This window comes from Abramis brama, assembly GCF_963993115.1.
Source record: "Abramis brama genome assembly, chromosome: 3".
NCBI classification, from domain to species: domain Eukaryota; kingdom Metazoa; phylum Chordata; class Actinopteri; order Cypriniformes; family Leuciscidae; genus Abramis; species Abramis brama.
The window spans coordinates 37,999,293-38,015,581 of record NC_139965.1 but is presented as its reverse complement, the minus strand read 5'-3'; the positions used below and the strand labels follow the sequence as shown (position 1 = coordinate 38,015,581).

The 16,289-nt window shown below is 38.0% G+C and overlaps 2 protein-coding genes across 2 annotated transcripts; both read right to left on the bottom strand.

Annotated features, from left to right (window-relative positions):
• Positions 1 to 591: 591 nt before the first annotated feature.
• Positions 592 to 6,740, bottom strand: slc25a44b (solute carrier family 25 member 44b). Its single transcript, XM_084108953.1, has 4 exons — positions 6,603 to 6,740; positions 4,379 to 5,048; positions 1,873 to 2,000; positions 592 to 1,644 (listed from the first exon to the last, which is right to left on the bottom strand). Exons 2-4 carry the CDS (start codon positions 5,007 to 5,009, stop codon positions 1,453 to 1,455), a joined length of 951 nt encoding a protein of 316 aa, XP_083965079.1. The 5' UTR covers positions 5,010 to 5,048; positions 6,603 to 6,740; the 3' UTR covers positions 592 to 1,452.
• A 436-nt stretch (positions 6,741 to 7,176) lies between these two features.
• Positions 7,177 to 11,869, bottom strand: oaz2b (ornithine decarboxylase antizyme 2b). Its single transcript, XM_084108954.1, is given in 6 exon segments — positions 7,177 to 8,193; positions 8,397 to 8,482; positions 9,936 to 10,108; positions 10,510 to 10,587; positions 10,589 to 10,661; positions 11,733 to 11,869. Coding segments are annotated over 6 exon segments (561 nt in total). The 5' UTR covers positions 11,753 to 11,869; the 3' UTR covers positions 7,177 to 8,062.
• Positions 11,870 to 16,289: the final 4,420 nt, after the last annotated feature.

Below are 16,289 nucleotides of genomic sequence, written 5' to 3'. Positions count from 1 at the left end.
GCGTAAATTCTTTGCTCAGGTTGTTATACTGTATTGATATTTTTATCAATACAATCAACTATTCATTTGTTGATGCTCACAAAAATAAACACAGATTCCCCTATACAAGTTTAAATTATTCAAAGCTTATATTGATTTGCTGTCTGCCCCGTGGTAGCTGAAATGATGTTAAAATTAAACTGCAAGTAAAAACGCCTCAGAAGAGCAGCAGTTGCTGAATATATAATTAGTATGATTGGGATTACTATCAGGCATGTCAATAAAACTAGAGCAGAGCATCTGCTAATTCTTTATAAGTGACTGCTCCCTAGTGGTGACAAGTAGAAACACACGGAATAGTCCATGATAGTTAAACGCTGTCCTACAGAATACAGTGCAACATTTAAAGGCAAATAATTATGTGGAGGTCCCACAGCTGCTTTGCAGACAGCATATATGAGATATGGTTAAAAAAAAAAAAAATCTTAATAGCCCCACAATTCACTCCAATTGCATCATAATATGTTCTATTAAAGTGATAGTTCACCCAAACATTGTCATCATCCCCACGATTAACAATAAAATAGTAGCAGAAATGACTTACAAGCAAGATTTGCAGTGAATAATGACTTTAATTTCAGTCAATTCCTTAAACCAATCTATTGTATGCACAAGTATATGGATATTTTGATGCAATATTATGATGCTAATTTGTCCATTTAGAGCTTGACAGCCCCTAATTCCCATTCCCTTTCATTGCATAAAAGAGAGCAACTCAAACATTTAGCTAAAATTGCCTCATGAGTCCCAATGAAGAAAGAAAAATAACGTGACAGTAAGTACATTTTCATATTTGGGAGACTCTCAAAACTTTAAAATAATACTCAAGGGCACATGGACAGATATATAACTTGATGTATTTATAATCAGTTTGGGGTTATCATTATCTTCAGCAAAGGTTATCAAGAGATTTGAATATTCACTCAGCTTTGGCAACTTAAAACATCCCAACAGCCCACAAAAACAATGAAAAGCATATTCAGAGGTAAAACATGGTACACATGAGAAGATCTAGTTACATAAAAACTGTACTACTATGGATAAAATGCCATTTTGGGGACAGTCGAATGGAGTGAGTTCTCTAAATGAAATATCTTAAGACATTTAAAATACTTTAAAACATTAAATCTGTTTGATCACAATTTTTAAAAGCTCATTCAAGAAAAACTTTTGTGCCTCTTACACGATTAAAAACCTGAGCAGCATTTTTTCTTATTGACAGTAACAAAGAGCTCAAAAGCAGCAGTTACTATTAGCTAAGAAAATAAAATAAAAACCACCATAATCAACCAAAAGTAACCAGCAGTGTCACACTGAAGCATCACAAGGCAGGAGATTTAAAAGGCAAAAATGAACAATAAGGTGGAGTGGAAGAGTATTAGGACAGATGACAGACACTGTAAAGTTTCTTTTTCACCAGTGTCGGGAGTCAACCAGCTCTGGTCGTAAGCTGAGCTTTTTTAGAGTTTCATAACCAACCACCATGACTATTGCTGTGGGCGTTGAAGATATGATGCGAGCAGAGAGGCCTTTGGTCATCCCCCAGAATCCTTCCTCTCTGATCAGCTGGTTAAAGGTCTCAGTGACTGATGTCCTGCCCTCCACCTGCACAAGCAAACATTTAGATAGTCAGGTAATACATTCAGGAACAATTTGTCAAAAAATGCTGAATGAGAATCGTAGAAAGTGCACAAAAAACAGAAAAATAACAGTATAATTATATAATGCCAAGTCAGTCTTATTGTGTTGGTTATCAGTGTTTTGTAAACACACTCTGTCATGCGTGCCAGCTATACATATATGTTGTCTGATACTGCGTGCAAAGGAAATGACCTGAACCCGGGCCCTGATGACGTCCATGGGGTTGGTGACAGTAGAGGCGGTGGCGGCCGCCAGAGGTCCAGCCATTGCCTGCAGCACTAGATGAGGGCAGTTACTGGGAGCCATCTTAGACAACTGTTCTGTGGAGACAATAAGAGTAAATTAAATCTCAACTACTGCAACTGACATTATATGGCTCTCTTAATGAGTCAGATGGATTGCTAATGCTAACCAAGACAGTTTGTGTCTATGTAACTTTGAACAGTATTGTATTCTAACAATCAAAACATGAGCATTCAAAGCACATACAGTGAGGAAAATAAGTATTTGAACACCCTGCTATTTTGCAAGTTCTCCCACTTGGAAATCATGGAGGGGTCTGAACTTGTCATCGTAGGTGCATGTCGACTGTGAGAGACATAATAAAATAAAAAAAAATCTAGAAATCACAATGTATGATTTTTTAACTATTTATTTGTATGATACAGCTGCAAATAAGTATTTGAACACCTGAGAAAATCAATGTTAATATTTGGTACAGTAGCCTTTGTTTGCAATTACAGAGGTCAAACGTTTCCTGTAGTTTTTCACCAGGTTTGCACACACTGCAGGAGGGATTTTGGCCCACTCCTCCACACAGATCTTCTCTAGATCAGTCAGGTTTCTGGGCTGTCGCTGAGAAACACGGAGTTTGAGCTCCCTCCAAAGATTCTCTATTGGGTAGAGGTCTGGAGACTGGCTAGTCCACGCCAGAACCTTGATATGCTTCTTACTGAGCCACTCCTTGGTTATCCTGGCTGTGTGCTTCGGGTCATTGTCATGTTGGAAGACCCAGCCTCGACCCATCTTCACTGCTCTAACTGAGGGAAGGAGGTTGTTCCCCAAAATCTCGCAATACATGGCCCCAGTCATCCTCTCCTTAATACAGTGCAGTCGCCCTGTCCCATGTGCAGAAAAACACCCCCAAAGCATGATGCTACCACCCCCATGCTTCACAGTAGGGATGGTGTTCTTGGGATGGTACTCATCATTCTTCTTCCTCCAAACACGTTTAGTGGAATTATGACCAAAAAGTTCTATTTTGGTCTCATCTGACCACATGACTTTCTCCCATGACTCCTCTGGATCATCCAAATGGTCATTGGCAAACTTAAGACGGGCCTTGACATGTGCTGGTTTAAGCAGGGGAACCTTCCGTGCCATGCATGATTTCAAACCATGACGTCTTAGTGTATTACCAACAGTAACCTTGGAAACGGTGGTCCCAGCTCTTTTCAGGTCATTGACCAGCTCCTCCCGTGTAGTTCTGGGCTGATTTCTCACCTTTCTTAGGATCATTGAGACCCCACGAGGTGAGATCTTGCATGGAGCCCCAGTCCGAGGGAGATTGACAGTCATGTTTAGCTTCTTCCATTTTCTAATGATTGCTCCAACAGTGGACCTTTTTTCACCAAGCTGCTTGGCAATTTCCCCGTAGCCCTTTCCAGCCTTGTGGAGGTGTACAATTTTGTCTCTAGTGTCTTTGGACAGCTCTTTGGTCTTGGCCATGTTAGTAGTTGGATTCTTACTGATTGTATGGGGTGGACAGGTGTCTTTATGCAGCTAACGACCTCAAACAGGTGCATCTAATTTAGGATAATAAATGGAGTGGAGGTGGACATTTTAAAGGCAGACTAACAGGTCTTTGAGGGTCAGAATTCTAGCTGATAGACAGGTGTTCAAATACTTATTTGCAGCTGTATCATACAAATAAATAGTTAAAAAATCATATATTGTGATTTCTGGATTTTTTTTTTTAGATTATGTCTCTCACAGTGGACATGCACCTACGATGACAATTTCAGACCCCTCCATGATTTCCAAGTGGGAGAACTTGCAAAATAGCAGGGTGTTCAAATACTTATTTTCCTCACTGTAAAAGTGGCATTGGCACTCAAAAACATACATACATTGAGCAAATGAATTTGGGTGGTACACAACCAAAGGTTTTGGTCGGGTAAGTTTTTTTATGTTTTTGAAAGAAGTCTCTTATGCTCTCCAAGGATGCACTTAATTGATCAAAAATACAGTAAAGACAGTAGCATAGTGAAATGATTACAATTTACAAAAAACTTAAATTTGAATACATGTAATGTATCCTTTTGATCGCAAAGCTGAATTTTCAGCACCATGATCCTTCAGAAATCATTCTAATGCTGATCATTCAATAATGCCGAATGGCTGCCAGGGAAATATTTCTTATCAATGTTGAAAAAAAATTGTCCTGCTTCATATTTTTGTGGAAACCGTGATTCATTTTTTTTCAGGTCTCTTTGATTAATAGAAAGCTCAAAAGAAAAGCATTAATTTAAAATAGCCAATTTTGTAACCTGTGTCTTTACTCTGTCACTTTTGAACAACTACATGCGTCTTTGCTGGATAAAAGTATTAAACTTATGGACCCTAAACTTTTGAATGGTAGTGTATATTGACCCAAAAATGCAATGCTTAAGGTGATTCCAATGGTTACATTTCGTACCTGCATAAAAGTGGTAAAACGGCCACCAAACAGCACTATTGGGGATGTATGTGAGGAGAGATGCCACATATCCTCGGTAGAACCCACGAATGCCATCTGCAGCAAATATCTGCCCGATAATGCATCTCGTCGGGCCGAAAAATACAGAGTGCTTTGCTTCAAATCCTGTTTCGGGTTTAATTTTAAAGCGGGTCAGATGCTCCCCTTGGCCCTGCATCATGAGGTGCTGTGATATGACATCTATGGGAACAGTAATGCTCTGGGCCACCAGTGACGCTGAGCCTCCCGCCACTAATGACTTTAGCGTATTGTCCTTAGAATAGTTGGAAACATATTTCCTTACCAGTTCGTAAGTGGTTATGTACGCCTGTCCTGATATGAGTGTGAACGTGGTCACCATGAAGCCCCTGTAAAGTCCTCTCAGACCTTCAGCTCTTAGAATCTTACAGAAGGCATCGTAGGTCCCAGTGTAGAGAGATTTCCCCTTCTGAACCTGCAGCCTGGTGCGGATCAGCGTGGCCGGGTAGACCGTGGCACGGATGGCCATGGTCATGAATACTCCAAAGGAGTAGAACTTGCGTTTGTCCAAGTCCTCCCATTCTATGATCTGAATGTTGCGCTTCTGCTGCATGTTTCCTGCCTGCAGCGCCCAACATCAGTCCCAGGCCACCTGGGATATAACAGGGGATGAATAAACATCTTCAAGGGATAAACTTTCTTTCTTCCGTGGAGAACACAAAAGTAGATGTTAGGCAGCATGTTAATGACTGACAGCCTCGGTCACCATTCACTTCTATTGTACAGGGGGCGGGGGACAATGAAAGTGAATGGCGACTGAGGCCTAACATCTCCGTTTCTGTTTCACACAACAACCACAAAAAAAAAAAAAATGTACAGGTTTGGAACAACATGACATGGAAGTTTGTTTTCTTGCCACGGAATAAAAAAATAAAAAAGGTCTCAAATTTAAATAAAAGTTTATAACCCCCAATTCTAACATTTATTTCTCACAACTGTGAATTTATATTTCACATCTATGACTTTTTTCTCAGAATTGGAACATATAAACTTGCAATTGCAAGTTGTAAAGTCTTTACTGTGATATATAAACTCGCAAATGTGAGAAAAAGTCCTTTCAATTACCGTTATTATTATTAAACTATTATTTTTATTCCCTGGAGGAAACAAGTTTCCATAAGATGAGGGTATGTAAATGAGGACCGAATTTTCATTTTTGAGTGAACAATCCTTTTAAATTTTAATAATTAAAGGGATAGTTCACCAAAAAATGAAAATTGTCATCATTTACTCACCCTCATATTGTTACAAACTAGTTTCTTTCTTCTGTTGAAGAAGAGAAAAGGGTCTAGAAAAAGAACAATATTTTAAAGAATGATGGTAACCAGACGGTAGTAGCCATTGACTTTCACAGTGGTTTTTTTTTAGTCAATGGGTGCCGTCAACTGTCTGGTTACCAGCATTCTTTAAAATGTCCTCTTTTGTGTTCAACAAAAGAAAGAAACTCGTACAGGTTTGGAACAACTTGAGGGTGAGTAAATGATGACAAGATTTTCATTTTTTGGGGGGGTGAACTATCCCTTTAAACTAAGAATGTCAAAAATGTGATGAGGATCTACTCATACAAACGCAAGGAACTTCTAAATCACAGTCTCTATACCAAAGCTGTATGATCCGAGGGAAAAATACTGAGACATTTCTCAAAATATATTATTTTATGTTCAACAGAAGAAAGAAAGTGGAACAACATGAAAGTAAGCAAATTATGACTGAACTTTCATTTGAACTGTCCCTTTAAGGTTATTGTTTCTCATAGAAGCTGTAATAGTTTGCTCTAATAGTTCTTAAAAACATCCAATAAGTACATTGGTTCTTTACAAAGTCACACTGCTAGTGTTCATTAGCTTTCAGTCTACATTCCTGAGCTAACCGCTGCTGGTTTTCTGTAACTCATACCTGTGCTGGTGTTAACCATAGACTGTAACACAATATGTGTAACATAAAACTGCTCTCTGATGTTAGCTCAGATACTCATTGTCAGGGTCGACGATTCAGATAGTTCAGCCGTTTTAATAACGCTTTAATAGCATATGTAGTGGCTAGTTAGCACAAATCTCATGTGGCTCAATAGACTGCCGGGTTCAGCTTTATTATTATCTATGAGCTCAGCTCGGTTATACGTCAACAACACCAGTGAACGTCTTACCGTGCAGCAGAGATGATTCAGTCATATAGCATATTTAGGTTAACATTGGTGTATTATGTTCAGCACAGGACAGTAGCAGACAGACAGACGCTCACTGGACAGTGAATAATTATGGTAGATAGATCGGTCTTCGGTAGTGAATGATGGTGATGACGGCATGACGCTGTCTGCGTCACTCCACTGAACTGACCAATCATAGTGCTGTGGTCTGACTTTTCATTAAAGGTTAAAGTGCATCGACCGGGGTGTTGGAAAAACCATAGACATAATATTTATGCATTTTATGTTTATGAGAAAACCCGCAAGTGTCATGATTCACACGTTATTGATTTTTTTGTCAATCAAGTAGGCCTGTTATTATTATTTGTATGAATATAAAGCACACCAGCTAACTGAATATGGGAGAGTGTGAGTGTGTATGTTGCAACCCACGTCTACCTTCCATAAAACCATTGTTTCTACAAATGACCTTGATCAATGTCAGATTTTAGTCACTTAGTAAAAGCTAAGCCAGGCAGTCAATTTACATAATATTTGGTGAAATGACCTCCAGGAAATAACACAAGTAGGCCTATTATATTTGGTTTCTTGTTCTTTATTTTGCAACTATATTTTGCTCATGCAGATAACAAGAAATTAACAATAACATCTGTGGGCAAATTTTTTATTTATTTATTGTCTTTCAGTGAAAATGAATAATATTCATCCCTTAATTTTAGAAGGTATTGTGTTTTATAATAATATTTTGAATCCCCCGTTTTCTTACCTTGTGAACATGGTAGGCTACTTTTGGTGGTGAAATGAAAAAGAAATGAAAAACCTTCCTTTATTTCTTCATGATTTTGTGAGACTTTTAAGTTTTAAAACCTATGCTTGCCTCTGTGATAAAATATTTGCTATTGTTATCTTTGTTAAACTCTATTCCATTTTATTTCTTGCTCATTTCAGTTTTTTAAGTATGCCTTACGAAGTTGGTATGTTCCCTGTCTCGTGTTGTAAATGTGCAAAATCTGTAAAAAACAAAACAAAAAAAACTGACACATTCATTACCAATGACATAAAGTGCAAAACAAGTTCACATTACAGCATGCAGGTGCAGGTGTTGCCATAATTCATTTTACATAAAGTGGCCACAGAGTACATAAGAAGTACATTGCTGTTAAGTTTGAATATCACAGGCATGTTATTTGAGTTATTTTGAGTCATTTTCACATACAACAACCCAGTTATTGCTGATACCTTGAACACATAATTTAAATGTTCAGTATGAAATGGTGTGTTTCTTGAGGCAAACAAATTAGCCCATACTTTGAATTATTATACTTAGATTTTTTCAGTTACTGATTTGCTGTACCATCAATGCCCCTCTACAATGTTAGTTTTTCACAATGACCCTAATATTGTTGGTTTTATATTTAGTCCAGTTAGCAACAGTCTATAGAATATCTGTGTATGTTTAGTTATTCTTCAGATGAGTGAGTTTGTTGAATATCGTAGACCATAAGACGCAAATCTCCTGCAATAGATGCTATAAGATGATCTGGTTTTACAAGCTCAAAGCCAAGGTAGCAAAATGTTCTGGTAAGGAGCACTGTGAAAGAGACAAGAAGAAATGGCAACTTCGTTAAAAAAGCATCAGAGTTTATGGGGTATAAAATTTATCATGATAATGTCTTAAAAGGCAGCTGACAAGTAATAATGGTGTAATGTATTGTGATTCTTTCTATAACTCTAAGACCCAACCCAACAGTCTTACCATTTCCAGCAAATCAAATCCACTCATCCAGAACTTACATTTATCTGGCCTGTTCTTCGTGAACCACACAAATACATGATTGATCTTCAATTTCTCCTCTGCAAACTCCAAAACAGCAGTGAGCCTTCAGGAGTAAAGAGAAAAAAGAAAACATACTTTCAAAAGTCCCTTTTAAGAAAAATCCATTCACTCTGTGGCCATATTTGTAACGCCTCTGGGCTATTTCGGACAAACTCCTATCTACTTGAATTGGCAAGTACGAAAAAAGCTTGCCAAACTCACATTTCAAAAACATATTTCAAATCAGCAATAAAATCTGACATTAACTATCCCCTAAATGTTATTTCATATACTTCATATGCATAAATATATTTTAGGTTGGTCCAGCCCAGGACACTGACTTACACTGTCCTGCCAGTATGCTGTACCAGGGCTATTATCATTAACTAAAAAAAAGTTTTTGTAATTGAAATAAAGCTGAAATATATCAAATATAAATATTAGGTGAAAAACTTAACCTGAACGAAAAATAGAAAAGTTGCCTTGGCAACTAACTTCAATAAGTTGAAGCACTAAAATTAATAAAACAAATGAATTAAACCTAATTAGTAATGAAAAAAAAATGAAAAAGCACATAACAAAATTACTTAAAATTAAAATTGAAAATATAAAAATAAAAGCAAATTAAAAATATAATAAAACTATAATAATCTATAAACATTGGTGTAACTGTTTTAAAATGTGGGTTGGACGAGTGTGAGAGTGTGTGTGTGTGTGTGTGTGTGTGTGTGTGTGTGTGTGTGTGTGTGTGTGTGTGTGTGTGTGTGTGTGTGTGTGTGTGTGTGTGTGTTGGGGGTGTTGCTAATTCACGTTGCTTCAAGGCTATATCAGAAATGTACAATGACAAATGCACCAAAAAAACATTACAATGTCCAGAAATCAATTTCAATAGTGCACTGAGTTTAATTTATCGACATAGTCTCTTCATTCTACATCTGCTATATTTTGTCCGAAGAGTCTTTAGTCAATGAATAAATACATAGCCTGCATGTGATGTTCATGTGTCCTAATGGTCTGGTGCTAGAATTTTTAAAACCAAAGATGTTCATCAGTGATTGTATATCAAGAGACACATTTTGTTTTGTGATTTCTACGCTAACAGCGTTAAGCAAAAGATTAAAGTGCTAATTTCTGTGAATGAGCCACCGCCACTTATAACAGAGGCAACGAGCACTCAGCACAATTTAAAAAAAACACATTCCAGCGCCAGATCGCCTCTTATTTTTACACAAACGATTGAAAATAATAATTTCATTGGACATGTTTACTTTGTATTAGTTATATGCGTGCCACAAAATTTTTCAAAAAGTGGTGGGGACAATATCGACCCTGGCAAAAAGTGATGGCGACATGTCCCACCTGTAATGGCTATGTTTATAAATAATTTAAAAATAACACTGCAGTAAACAGGCGCATATTGCATAACAGCAGTGTATTCAGTAGGCTAAATGTACCAAAATGTATAATCAGGGAAATGTTCCACAAGAAAAACAGTGCAGCCCATACTAATCACGTACCCTTCTTTGGTGCCTTTGAGAAGTTCTCCATTTGGTAAACCAACAAAGAGGCTACGGCCAGAGAGCACAGTCTGCATGCTCCAGGACAACTGCTCACTTAGCTGATACTGAAATAGCAGAATGGATGGTTCGCTGTTCAGTGAGATCGCCTGTTTCACAGTTAACTTCCCATCCTGCATGAAATAATGAAAGAAAGAAAAAAAATGATCACATTATTTTACATTCATCTGTGCTTTCCCAATATCATCACTCACATTCCTCTTAAAACACAAACAGCTGTTTTGAGTTTAAAACCAGCATGAAAGTTGACATCTATAGTCTATTTTGACGTATATTTGAGTGAAACGGCTTCTCAAATGAGAAAAAAAACTGTAGGGCAGGACTTGATTTTGTCCATCAGGAATCGGTTGGATCATTGTTGCTTGCTGTTGCTGTGACCTCATGTGAGTGACAGCTTGTCCGTGTAAGCATTACATTTATTAGTGCTAAATAGACTTTCTCAGTTAAGTTAATATTTACTTATATGTGGCTTTTGTAAATAAGCATCACCATTGTGAGGTGGTGACATCCTCACCTTGTAAAGGAGCACATCTTGAGTCAGATCCCGGCTCATGTCTTGTCCAGCTGTGTTCATCTGTGGATGAGGGACATCAGGAGCACCACTGAGGCCCTGGAGCCTGCCGCCTGACCCAGCGGAGCACACAAGCTGAATCCAGAAGCACAGCTCTGCAAAGACACAAGAGAGGAATTTGAACTTTGAGTTTATTGTCCAAATAATTCATGTTGAACGAACAAGACACACAATTATGGCCACTTCCATTTGGCTGCATATGGGATATATTTGATTGCATATAGTCTTCATGAACGGTGTTCAACACTGCATGGTTACAATGTAGATTTAATTACACATTTACAGATCTATTTGTTTGTGCTATTTCCATCGCTATATCAATTTTTTTTCTTGAATAATAGGCTATTTTTTATCCCTTAACCCTAAACCTCACACAAGCATGTGCATTTTATATGTTTCCTATGTAGCCTACATTTGGTCTTAATGACTTTACTGTGTTTTTTATTCTATCATTATTATTATTATTATTATTATTATTTTTAAATGGCCCCGCTGTGAGCTCGAGCATTGCGTAACGTCCCGCTGGAGGTCGCGCGCGCAGTTCTCTTGACACCGAAGGAACATGCAGTGTTGGATGGATCACACTCACAATATTTAACCAAGGTTTTACAGGTTCTACAGCCCTGCAATAAACTTAGAGATCAGATCAGACACCATAATGATAGAGAAATAACACAGGACAAATGTGTGCGGTCCATAGGGTGAACTAGCCTACTGATGATGTAAGAACATGATGTACAACACCGTCACGACTCAATAACACACGAGTCTGAAATAGTTCCTCGCAATAGCGAGGAAACTCAAGAGACTGTTAATGAGATATGAATCATGTGTATATTGATTCATATTTACACAAAGTTGCAATCTAAAATGCTTTTTCTTCATAAGTGTTTATGTACAAGGAGTTAGTCCAGCAGTTCATTATTTCCTTTAGTTTTATTTGGCAATACGTCGCAGTGCAATATATAAATAATAAAACAGAAAGGTTTGCCTTATTAATAGACAATTGAGACTAGCCTACGTTAAGTTAGACCTAGCTCTGACGGTTTCTATGAACGCCAAACCATTTCGGGAATGTAGCCAGGATGCTCTAAACATCAGTCTCTGAGCTGATGCTCTTGGACACTGACTGACCTAAGCAAAAACAACACACGGCTATTACTTACCTTGCTTGGGTGTTGATCATTGTGTCTCTTAAGGTAAGTTGTGTCGAGCGAGTGCACTTGTTCGAGTCACGGGTTTAACAGACGTGATGCTGCGTCCTTCCTCCCGCGCGCTCTCTTCAGTGATCGAGTGCTTCATCATCATTTCAGGAGGTTGCAGGCTACAGCTGTTTTGCCCCAATGAATGCTCAAGTTCATTTTATGATGGGAGGAGAACTGTGACGTGACATCTACAAATTACTAAATTAAATAATGAAGAAAATATGAATTGGTTTGTAGACAGACATTGTGTGTTTAACTTAAATGTTACATTTTACACCACCATGTATTAAACGTTTACAAAAGAATCAATTAAACTAAAAACAATAATCCAAAAAAAAAAAGTTATGAATAAGTCCAATTTATAAAATGCAATTTGATCAAAATGTTCCATTCATGGGGAAGGACATGGAAACAAAACGGAAAGCCTTTTAGTTTCAATAGCTTGTTTTGTCATCACATCACCACTTGATGGAGCAATAATCCTGATATAGGCTAACTCAATACTTTCTCTAAATGACTACAAACACAGCCAAAATAAAATATCTTGCACATTATTTTCCATTTGGATTTCTGTTTTTATCTCGGGTTCCCCTCGAGAAGATAACTCTACGAAGATTTCAGATGACCTAACACCTGTGAAGAGATGACTATAACTCCTGCGAGGACTTCAGATGGCGCAACTCTGAATCAACATACACAACTGCCAAATTTTCTAAATATTGTAATTATTAAGATCACAACTGATAATAATTGCTTTAATGAGCTCATTGCTCATGCCTAAAATTAATAGGCCTATTAATAGGCTAATTGCGTGATTTCTTTGTATAATCTTTGAACTGTAGGCTACCTTTCTGAAATATGGACATTACTTGGACACAGTCACCTCTGATAATAGATCACTCTAAATTGTAATGTAGGCACATGCATTTTGTATAAAGCTGTTTTGAAATTATATGTATTGTGAAAAGCGCTATACAAATAAATGTGACTTGAATTGAATTTTATAGGCTAAACTTTAAAATACATTTTGTATTGTATATAAGTCAGTTATGAAAGTAATCATTTTTATATTGCTGCCTTTATGTATTCTCATAATTAGATCTATGTGGACTTTGTGTATGACTTTCAGGTTGCTTCACATAGCCTAATTTGAATTTCATGTAATAAGAGAAAAATGTAGCCTACTATTATTTATTTTTATTTTATTTTATTGATCACTCACTACTAAAACCACCTCTTCTCAATACTTAATATAAAATATGTATTAAACCTAAGAAAATATAAATGATTTAAAACTATGAATAAGAGATTAAAATATATACCTTATTTATAACTTCACAGCTGTGTCCATTTTTTCAGCACAGCCATTATGTTTATAAAAACAAAAAATCTAAATCTGGCAAAATCACAGTTTTCACACTGAAGGCCATGTGGGAAAGATTTGATGCTGTATTCTTGTCTGATGGTGTTGATTCATATTCAGCAAGTATTAAGGAATAATGAAAATGAAAGCAGCAGGATGTTGCACCTAAAGGTTAATTCCTCTGAACATGTTAATCCAATTTATCCGGTATACATTTTTGATACATAAACATTTTCTTGCACAGTTTTGTGATGTGTTTTGTCTCAACCCAACGGCAACATAGTATTTTAGAAGAGAATCGGTTCTACTCATAAACAAAATTTAATACTGCTGTAAGGTGGGTAGAGTATCCAAAAACTGTACTCAAGTAAAAGTACAAGTAAATAGAAATATTTACTCAAAGTAAAAGTAAAAGTAATAATCTTAATAGTTACTTGAGTAAGAGTAAAAAGTATCCAATTAAAAAACTACTCAAGTATCTAATTACTTTGGATCATAGGCCTATGTATGTATAAAGACACCTGTCCACCCCATACAATCAGTAAGAATCCAACTACTAACATGGCCAAGACCAAAGATCTGTCCAAAGACACTAGAGACAAAATTGTACACCTCCACAAGGCTGGAAAGGGCTACGGGGAAATTGCCAAGCAGCTTGGTGAAAAAAGGTCCACTGTTGGAGCAATCATTAGAAAATGGAAGAAGCTAAACATGACTGTCAATCTCCCTCGGACTGGGGCTCCATGCAAGATCTCACCTCGTGGGGTCTCAATGATCCTAAGAAAGGTGAGAAATCAGCCCAGAACTACACGGGAGGAGCTGGTCAATGACCTGAAAAGAGCTGGGACCACCGTTTCCAAGGTTACTGTTGGTAATACACTAAGACGTCATGGTTTGAAATCATGCATGGCACGGAAGGTTCCCCTGCTTAAACCAGCACATGTCAAGGCCTGTCTTAAGTTTGCCAATGACCATTTGGATGATCCAGAGGAGTCATGGGAGAAAGTCATGTGGTCAGATGAGACCAAAATAGAACTTTTTGGTCATAATTCCACTAAATGTGGTTGGAGGAAGAAGAATGATGAGTACCATCCCAAGAACACCATCCCTACTGTGAAGCATGGGGGTGGTAGCATCATGCTTTGGGGGTGTTTTTCTGCACATGGGACAGGGCGACTGCACTGTATTAAGGAGAGGATGACCGGGGCCATGTATTGCGAGATTTTGGGGAACAACCTCCTTCCCTCAGTTAGAGCATTGAAGATGGGTCGAGGCTGGGTCTTCCAACATGACAATGACCCGAAGCACACAGCCAGGATAACCAAGGAGTGGCTCTGTAAGAAGCATATCAAGGTTCTGGCATGGCCTAGCCAGTCTCCAGACCTAAACCCAATAGAGAATCTTTGGAGGGAGCTCAAACTCCATGTTTCTCAGCGAAAGCCCAGAAACCTGACTGATCTAGAGAAGATCTGTGTGGAGGAGTGGGCCAAAATCCCTCCTGCAGTGTGTGCAAACCTGGTGAAAAACTACAGGAAACGTTTGACCTCTGTAATTGCAAACAAAGGCTACTGTACCAAATATTAACATTGATTTTCTCAGGTGTTCAAATACTTATTTGCAGCTGTATCATACAAATAAATAGTTAAAAAATCATACATTGTGATTTCTGGGGTTTTTTTTTTTTAGATTATGTCTCTCACAGTGGACATGCACCTACGATGACCATTTCAGACCCCTCCATGATTTCTAAGTGGGAGAACTTGCAAAATAGCAGGGTGTTCAAATACTTATTTTCCTCACTGTATATATATATATATATATATCATATTATTTAGATATTTTTAATTTAAATGACTATTGTTATCATAGGCTATCTTTGCAACAAAAGCAGAAGAGACAAGCATTTTTTTCTGCCATCTGTATCCCGACCTTTGGTTTGTATAATAGTAACTTTGGCCTCGTTTAGGCCTACTGTCAGTGAAATGCGACCCAATTACGATTTTTTGCTCATTATGTGACACAGATCGAATGTGTTCTATGACAGTGTAAACAGGAAAAAAACGCATGCATTCGGATATTTCGAAATCGCTTTCAGGCCTCATTCATATGTGGAAATAAATCAGATATAAATCAGATATGTGCCAATGCGACTGTCATGTAAACAGGCAGATCGGATTTTCTGAGGGATTAGGCTACATCTCCGTGGTTTAATGACGAGAGAAACCCCGGCGCGCATCTACAAACGGACGGCTGGCCCGACGAAACGTGTCGTTGTAGGAGAGAATGTGGACACACATTGACACAACATATCAAAGGTTGGCTTGCTCATCCTAAAATTTCGGACCCACTGCTCCTCGTTAAAGCCCGCTACGATCTCATAAAAGTGCGTATCTATAGCACGCATTTTTATTTCTCGTGCCATATCATAGACAGTAAAATAAATGGACACAGCGACCCCATTGGATTCAACGGAGAAAAGTTAAGTCAATTAGAAGCACTCACTTCCTGATGGCTGAGCGTACTGCTCAGACTCAAACTGAGCTTGACGACGTAGATGTGACGTGAGCAACCCGTCTGTCTTCTAGTAGCTGTGCCAAGAGAAATCTGAATCATTCCCTTCCGAAACTTGCAGAGACGGAGAGTGTGAGTAGGAGGTGTCCATGAGCTAGGAGTAGGAGAAACTTTTGCCAAGTATTCTGATTAATTCTTTTGTCATTTTGCCTCCACGTCCCCTGCGAGCTTCTCCTCCTGTCCATACAGTAATTTCTCTTCTGTGCTTCTCTACAATCGTTAGCCTATTTTCACAAAAACAGCTTCTACGGGGCCATAACGTAAGATACAAGGTAATGGAGCCTTTTATACATTTTCATGTTTCTTTAGAAATAAATAATGGACAAATGGAGTCTTTAAACGCCTCAGATGTAAAGTTATTCGCTGTCAAAGTGACGCCAAAATGAATGGGAGTCAATGGAATGCTAACAGCAGGTGGGGGTCTGCTAATCAATGGCGGCGCCCGGGGAAGCTTCAATTTTTTCCAAAACATTGGCCCCCTGTGCCATATACGCATATGATAGGCAGTTTTCACGTGTGTATACACTTTATGGCGTGTAATACGCACGCACTCCACACCCCTAATCCTACCCAAGGGGTTTACA

Coding starts and splice junctions, on each gene's coding strand:
- slc25a44b (XM_084108953.1), bottom strand. CDS start 5,009: ATGCAGCAGAAGCGCAACATTCAGATCATAGAATGGGAGGACTTGGAC. Junction 2,001..4,378: donor GTTTTACCACTTTTATGCAG/GTACGAAATGTA, acceptor TTGTCTCCACAG/AACAGTTGTCTAAGATGGCT. Junction 1,645..1,872: donor TCATCAGGGCCCGGGTTCAG/GTCATTTCCTTT, acceptor TTGCTTGTGCAG/GTGGAGGGCAGGACATCAGT.